We start from the raw sequence: 8,810 nt of genomic DNA on the forward strand, positions 1-8,810 counted from the left end.
TCTCTCCAACTTAAACTTGCTCCGTCTGCCTCGGACGTAATCTCTCTATATCTTGTAAGATACAGGGATTTCTTACACATTCGGTTTGTTCTAACGAAGTCCCCTCAATCCGGGAGCCATCCAGAAGGAAGAACGTCGGACGTGGTGGTGATTGGTGAAATTTGAAAGAGCAGGTTACAAAGTCCCCCGCCAAAGCAACAAGTTGTCATCATGCCACCATCATCCACATCGCCAACAGCACCTAACAGCAACTCCTCCTCTTTCAAATTTCTCGGAGCCTTACGGCGGCGCGATGCTGCAGGAATTGCACGTAGTAAGACGTGAATTACGGCGGGTACGCTAATACTCTGAGTCAAGGTGAGTTGTATGTCGATACCGAAAGATCAGGTTGCCATTTACAATGTATTCAGTTGATTCTGAACAGAGTTGCACCCAGAACTCATGTCAAGCGCGTATAGTCAAGAACGCCTCTGAGTCAGTTTCCTATCTCGCAACCTAAACACGCGCCTCATCCTACTCTGCGTCTTCTACTCCCTATGGCGGTCCGTTTGGGTAAGTATTCCCAGACTTCATGTGTCAGCGCGCAAAAATGTACGTTGTGCGCAAAACTATTTGTAGTGTTGCGCAAAAGTAATGTCACTGTGCGGAATCATTAGTATACTTGTGCAGGATTAAGTTCAGTGCGTGCAAATGTTGATTGTGCGTGGAAAAGTTGATATGTGTGCGCAAAATTATATTTGGTTGTGCGGAAACTTTAACTATGTGCGCCAAAACTTATTGACAGATTTATGTGGTGCCCATAAATATTATCAAGTGCCGCAAAAACTCTTATATGTGCGGGGAAATTATTGGTTCCCTTGCACGGATTTTTTGGGTTCCTACCATTTTAGGAATGCCGTGGTGCCATGATTAGGTAATTGATCTTTATTGACAGCCTCAGGGGAGTTTGAAATAAATTGACATGTACAGTCATCCACCCCTTAATGATACACCACCCTCATTTGATACACTTTTGACTAGCAAATATCTCGCTCAATACTAGACCGAGTTCTACGAAACAAGTTGTAACAGGTAGTACAAACTCATATCTACCACCGTACATAATTTGGATGCAATTGAGGCAGAATTGGCAAAGCTATGAAGCATACAAAATGGACTGTTTTTCAAAAGTAGCTAAATACAGTCACACCCCTCAATGATACACCCATAATCTTGGTTTTTCTCTGTGCAATGTGGGTCAAACATTCTGAAATTTGGTATGGTTATAGAAGGGCATTTATCTGAGATTTTCATGTAGTTTTTGTAGAGAAAGGTTGTGCTCAAATCTGTTGAAGGTAATTTCTCATTTTGGGTGTATCATTAGCAGGGGGATGACTGTAGCATCCCTTTAAATACGCTACATTAGTAGTGGGTCTTGTGGTGGGTCGTTGGGTGGGAAAAAATTCATGTGCCGCTGAGACATCACATTTCTTCACATGGTCATATGCTATTACTGTACGATTATGACCAACTCTTTAAGCCGTTTAGGGCATGACCTATTTCAATCAACTCTTTGTCACTTCAACATCTGATGTGAGGCGTGATGAAGAGTACAATCTCTTCATCTGTACTTCAGAAAATCAAGAATAGGCTGTCCTTGCAGTCAAATCTTCAATGGTGGGGTAGGTCTCCTTAGTTTATGGATTCCTAGTGCTGTCTACACAGCTAGGAGTGCCGCAGGCTCGAAAAAATTGGTATTTTAGATGCAAGAGAAAAAACTTCAAAACCTGCGGTGATGTGTGATGTCACACTCACTTCCCTTCATTCAAACCCCTCTGTGATGTGTGACATGAAGACTCGGTCGTAATCATACAGTATACTCTACACTGCCAGATGCTGGGACTGAACATGGATATCATTCCCACTACGTTAGGTACCCTACTACCCTGTCTCCTCCCTATGCTCTTCTTGAGCATTGAGCAGGGGATTCTTATAAACCACTCAACAGTACTCAGATTACATATATACAGTTCCATTTTCATGTTTTAAAAAAAATTGACCTGCGAGGAGTGAACCACAAAGTGGTTCGGTGATGAGCAGGGAGACTCTTAGTGCAGATTTTGTTAAGTAGCGCCGAGAGCTACAGGAACTGTATTGTCAGCAAGCAAGGTGACCACTGCCACTGATAAGTGTCAGCCTCTAGTATAAATTAACATTCATTTAAAATGGACCATAGCGGGCCATGCAGCTTGCTGCGCTGCATTATTGTTACATCCCAATTTGCCATGGGTTATCTGGCTGCTGGTCATGATATTTGATGAACATTACACTTGAGACAGCAACGAATATGTAGGGCTACATATGTATAAACATATGCTCTCAAAACTGGGGGATACGCTGGAATCTCTTTTGTCCTGATATATTTACTTAAGTTTGGTGATGGAATTGTGCATCCATCATATGCACAAAACAAACTTACAATAAAAGAAGGGATCAGATCCAAAAAATGATCAAATAAATATGATCTGAATTCATATTTAGAATACACTAAATCTTGGCCCAGGAAGTTCAGCAAATTCTAAATATGAATTTAGGTCATATTTATTCATTCATTTTTTAGATCTGATCCTTTTTTTTATTGTAAGTTTGTTTTATGCATATGATGGATGTACAATTCCATCACCAAACTTTAGTACTTATGTCAGGGGAACACTGGTTTTGGTCTATTCCATAGTTTTTAGTCCCTATGTTTACACATATGTGGCCCTTCATATTCATCGCTGCCTGAAGTGTTACATTGAGTGAAAGTAGCATAGTTGGAATCATGAGTAGAGTAGAGTAGATGTATTCTGGAGCAGTCCCAATGAGGAACAACCAGCTTCTGACAGACAACTGTAGCGCCTAAATACAATTGTGCTACAGATTATACCAGACTGTCACTGTTGCGATCAGCCAACTGACCAGTACTAACCCCACCCCTGACCACATTGGAAGGGCTCATGGCTAAAACCTACTTCAAGGGGTCACTGGCAGGTCCCCCCACCGACAACCAAAACTCACCATAACCCAGGAGGAGCACGACTGACCTTGACCATCTTATCTGCAACAGAAATGGTACACTACAGACACAGGGCAAACAGCAAACACATGCTGCACAACATGAAGGCTCTACGGAGAAAGGCCAGTGGGCTGCAACAACTCAGGATGAAGGTACACTTCAACTGTGTCAAAAATGCCGAGGACATCAAACACATATTTTTTTTTGCAAGGATCCCAACAACTCTCTTTTCACCAAGTAAAAAACGCAACAAGTCTGGAGAAGGAAGAGCTAAGACTGCAGTCTGGACTCCCAGCAGGACCTGCTGAGCATCTGAAAAAAAGACACCCCTTTTCTCTGTAAGTGCTGTAGTTGTGATGTAGTAGAGCATCACATGGCACTCATCCTCAACTTCAGTGTGACAGAAACGACATAACCTCAGCTCCTGTGGAATGGCTCTTCGCCACAGAGAATCCCATTGAAGGCAATTCATGGCAAGGGTGTGGCACAAAGTCATGAGCTGTGTCAGCACTTTGCAGTGTCCAGGCATGGCAACATCGAGATAATGCTGATAGCTCAACACATCTGACAACTTGATAGGACCAGTGGCGGTGATGAGATTCTTCAACAGAATGGTTTTTTCGGAGTCATTGATGTCTGCCTGTAGAGTACATGCACAGGATAGTGTTGCTGCGGCTTGGCTAGCCGAGAGCCGGCTGATGTAAGCCAGCTAAATTTCCTTAAGTGGCTCAGCTCAGCTTTTAGCTGACTCAAAGCTTGCTCAAGCCGGCACATAATTTTTAAAGTGATGTGACCATAAATCTGGGTAAATTAGATGCTGTCTACCTGATAGATACACAATATAATATATATTTCAAGCATAGAACTATAATAGAAACCCTAGGGTTTTAAATATAAATATAAATTCGCAAAAAATGGGGGAGGATGTGAGATAGCATAGAAATATGGATGTCATATCTTCAGGACCTTCAAATGTGACTAAAATACAATGTAAATGAGCTTCAATGATGAAAAAAGGTGGAAAGCTGACCAAGATACAGCTTAACCCCCCCCAAAACCAGAAAATGTGGAATATCTTGAGAGTGTGGACATGCGAACCTCTCATCTCTTTGGGACCTTCAAACGATGCAACATATCTCCAGAATGCAGACACGCAAACCTCTTGTCTCTTCAGGACCTTCAAACGACACTATAGTAGATTGTAAACGAGCCTTAGATTATAAGAAACGATGGAAATTTGACTGACCTAGTGTACTTGCCCCCCCAAACAGAAAATGCAACATATCTCCGGAATGCAGACACGCGAACCTCTCGTCTTTTTGGGACCTTCAAACAACACTAGAATACATTGTAAATGAGCCTTTAACGAAGGAGAATGATGGAGAACTCATGAAGATAGAGTACACCCTCCTGCTGAAACTTAGCATGACAGATCTCTCAAAAATATGATGGCAGATGCCTCTCGTCTCTTCAGGCCCTAAAATCGACAGCAAATAGCTGGTAATCAACACTGATTTGGTGGAAAACAGTACAGAACTCACTGAGATACAATATAGCCTCATGGTGTCTATCCAGCACCCATTACATGTTTCTTAGGGATATTATTGGGCTATTCACGTGCCCATTCTTAAGTTATACTATGCCAAACTCATTTATAATTGGTGTGGTACACTACTTAAGTTTACGGTCATACATAGATTGGGGGGGAGGTGAAATGGTAAAGCAAAAGAGCATATGTCGTGTCTGAAGCACTATCTATACCAGGGACTATCTTGACCGGAAGGAACCTGCATAGAGGACAAGGACAGGAACTACTCACTCAAAAACACTGCCTAACCTGCGATCAACAAGGAGTGTCATGAACTTCAGCAGGCAGCACTCCAAGGCAATTAGATGATAGTTGTCTGGCTCCAATGCTGAATGACCAGCTTTAGAATCCTGACCAGAAATGTCATTAGCCAGCTTTGAGGCACATCACATTTCTCAACACAGATGTTGAAGAGGGACACAAGATCATGGGTGGGGAAGTTGAGAATTCTGTCATAAGAGATGCCATCAATTCCCTTTGCACCATTCAGGGAGTGCTTGTGAACTCTACATTTTGCCCAGTCAACATCTTCATCCACAAAAGGATGAGAGAAGTAACGATCTGGCATAGTATCTATGGTACAGGGTGGAATCACATTTGAAGTGAGATGGTGCAGAGCATAAAGGCACACATCAAAAGAGGATGGGAGGACAGCAGGTGGATTCATATGGAACTTAAAAGCAGACCTCAGAGACTCCAGCAAAAAGGGGAGAGAACAGAGCTTGTCATCTGTCCAACCACGCACCAACTTCCAGAAGTTGCTGGCTGAGTCACACAACATCAACTTACGCATGTTCAGCCACATTTTCTTTCTTGCCCCTGCACGACCATGGTGAGATGCAGAGTTGGCATCAACATCCAGAGGAGGGTGCAGAGGAAGACCCTCATGAGCAGGGGACAGGGCAAGGGGTGACAACTAGTGTTTGGAAGTCCGGTCTTGTGACTGGAAAAAGACCATAACCAGACCAGACCAAGACCACAAAAGACCGGACCTGCGGTTCAGTCTTTTTATTTTTGAGATGTAAAGACCACAAAAAAACTGGTTAATGTGAACTGGTCTTTTGTAGCCCCTTAAATACCCTTTAAAATGCACCCAAGAACGTATGATTTGGTCAAAAAATAAGAGAGATATGAATTAAAATGTAAATTACTTTTGGGAATAATAGATGTACCAGACTTATTTTATAGAAGCACCAATTGGTAAAAGGCAGACCGGTTACAGTTACGGTTAATGCCCCTGGGCATCAAAAAACTGGACCAAACCAGACTTTCAAACACTAGTGACAACGTGGTGGACACTTTGGGCCACTGGATACAGCCAATGTGGTAAAGTGGAGAGGGAAGGGGGGCAGAAAATGTGTGTGGTATCATCCTGAACAGCTTTCCTGGCTAACTGAACTGCAGACCTCCAGTGGGTGTTGCTTTCTTTCCTATCAGGGACACAGAAAACAGTGTCAGCAGCCCTGTTTTGGAGCAGTGCAGTAGCCACCTTCAAGATATCTGCATGCTCACAAGCCCACCCCTGCAAGGCATGCTTTCCAGCCCAGAAACAGTAGGTGCATATAGCATATTCTGAGGAGGTGTAAAGAATTAAGGGACAATGTGGCCTGGAACGGAGCAGGACTGTGGAGACAGCTGCAAGAGTGGCACCATTGAGGGTGGAATGCATTTGGAAGAAGACATGGCAAGACTTGCCCCAATAGAGCCCCATTCCAGAGACGTCTCCAGCCTGTGACACAGCAACATAAACAGGGGTTGGACTCGCAGTGAAGTAAACAGGGCCATAAAGGGCACATGCAGTGTCCTCTGCAGTTATATTTGTGGCTAAAACTCTAGTGAGGCTGGCATCGAGGGAAGTGGGCAGGGACATTGAGTCGAGCAGAGACAACAAGGGACGAGGACAGCTGGGCTGCAGCCCCAGGCTGTGACGAACGTCAACGACAATGGTAAGAGACAACTGGGCATGGTCGCTATCATGACCAGGATGCAGGACATGAAAGTCCGACAGCTGGGAAAGAAGCACCAGAGAGACAATGGCATAATCAACAACATGATAAAAATGTTGAAATGCTCAGGTCATTGTGAGCATTCGGGTTGAAAGGGGCCCCTCACAAACACGTGAGGTCTTCATATTGTAATTAGCTACCTAAATATGTAGTCTAATTTGAAATAATTATCATCACATGAAGCACAAAATGATCAACAGAATGATGGAGGAATAACTATGGAGCAACACATCATTGTTTCCACAAATGTGATGTGCTTGGAATTCCAACAAAAAATGAACCTAGGTCATGGTTGCCTGAATGGAAATAGTGACTATCCTGTAGGAACCCAACCACATCTCCCGGAAAACCCCCCTAAGTCCAAGAATTCTCAAAATTGAAGGGCAGAGAAGATATCATAAGACAAGATTGGTAAAAGAAGATCAATTATGAATATTGTTACATGTCAATTTATTTCAAACTCCGCTGAGGCTGCCAACAATAGATCAATTACCTAATCATGGCACCACGGCATTCCTAAAATGGTAGGAACCCAAAAAAATCCGTGCAAGGGAACCAATAATTTCCATGCACATATAAGAGTTTATGTGGCACTTGATAATATTTATGGGCACCACATAGTTAAAGTTTCCGCGCAACCAAATATAATTTTGCACACACATATCAGCTTTTCCACACACAATCAACATTTGCACGCACTGAACTTAATCCTGCGCAAGTATACTAATGATTCCGCGCAGTGACATTACTTTTGCACAACACTACAAATAGTTTTGCGCACAACATACATTTTTGCGCGCTGACACATGAAGTCTGGGAATACTTACCCAAACGGACCGCCATATTATGGAGCTCAAAATAATTGTCCCCCCCATGGAATACAAATAATTTCGCCCCTTGTGGAGCTTGAGATAATTGCACCCCCTGTAGAGCTCAGAATAATTGCGCCCCCATAGAGCAGAACTAATTGCACCCTGGAGCACAAATAATTTCACCCTGGAGCACAAAAAAATTGCACCCCCCATGGAGCACAAAAGAATTGTGTCCCTCATGGAGCTTGAAATAATTGCACCTCTAGAGCGCAAAAGTAATTGCGCCCTGGAGCACAAATAATTGCGCCCTGGAGCGCAAAAGAATTGCGCCCCCCATGGAGTGCAAAAGCTTGAAATAATTGCACCTCTAGAGTGCGAGATAATTGCGCTCCCATAGATCACAAGTAATTGCGCCCCCATAGAGCGCAAGTAATTGTGCCCTGGAGCACAAATAATTGCGCCCTGGAGTGCAAAAGAATTGTGCCCCCCGTGGAGTGCAAAAGAATTGTGCCTCTCATGGAGCTTGAAATAATTGCACCTCTAGAGCGCGAAAATAATTGCGCCCCCATAGAGCACAAGTAATTGCGTCCTGGAGCACAAATAATTGCGCCCTGGAGTGCAAAAGAATTCCGCCCCCCATGGAGCGCAAAAGAATTGCGCCTCTCATGGAGCTTGAAATAATTGCACCTCTAGAGCGCAAAAGAATTGTGCCTCTTGTGGAGTGCAAAATAATTGCACAGGTTGGGACTTGCCAATGAGACCAATGGACGCAGTGCATGGGTGCCATAAACCTCTCTGCCAAAGTGGGCTGACCCATTGTATGAGGGGCTTTTTTTCATGCCGCCCATCCATGGCAAAAAATTCACCTGTTGTTGCCTGCAGGCGCAACAACGAGGCTGCTGTCAGCACATTTAAATACTTACTTCACATACAACAGGTTAATAATCAGCCAGGATTTCAATACTTGATCAAAGGCATCTCCTCGGAGTCAGACTTGAAACTCAAGGGACGTTCCTGAATGCTCTTTGCCGGTTATTTCCTGAGGCTGGTTCCTACTTAGTGTTTAAAGGTTCAGTCCATAGGACCGCAAAAAACCGGTGGACCGAACTGAACTGGACCATGGTCCGGTCTTTTTTTCGGTTGCAGTTCCCCCAATTTGGGGTTGGTCCGGTTGCCGGTTGCCTCATTTCGAAAATATATTAAAACCGTTCAAAAACCGGTTTTGATCGGTTGCAACCGGTTAAACGGTCACGTGCGTTACATACCCTTGTAACCACGTTTATTACCTTTTATTGGGTTTTTGTTTCATCAAAAACGGTTGAGAATTGAGAAAGATATAATCAAATCCATATTTACCCAAGTCTCAC

General features: G+C 43.6%; 1 protein-coding gene across 1 annotated transcript; it reads right to left on the reverse strand.

Moving 5' to 3' along the window:
- Positions 1-2,716: 2,716 nt before the first annotated feature.
- Positions 2,717-5,430, reverse strand: LACBIDRAFT_332928 (uncharacterized protein; the record flags this gene model as incomplete). Its single annotated transcript, XM_001887489.1, has 9 exons — positions 2,717-2,880; positions 2,951-2,982; positions 3,040-3,098; positions 3,261-3,732; positions 4,284-4,375; positions 4,579-4,604; positions 4,857-4,869; positions 4,981-5,198; positions 5,415-5,430. The coding sequence occupies 9 exons, from the start codon at positions 5,428-5,430 to the stop codon at positions 2,717-2,719; spliced, it is 1,092 nt and encodes a 363-aa protein (XP_001887524.1).
- Positions 5,431-8,810: the final 3,380 nt, after the last annotated feature.

The sequence above is a fragment of the Laccaria bicolor genome, genomic scaffold, assembly GCF_000143565.1.
Source record: "Laccaria bicolor S238N-H82 LACBIscaffold_45 genomic scaffold, whole genome shotgun sequence".
Taxonomy (NCBI): Eukaryota; Fungi; Basidiomycota; class Agaricomycetes; order Agaricales; family Hydnangiaceae; genus Laccaria; species Laccaria bicolor.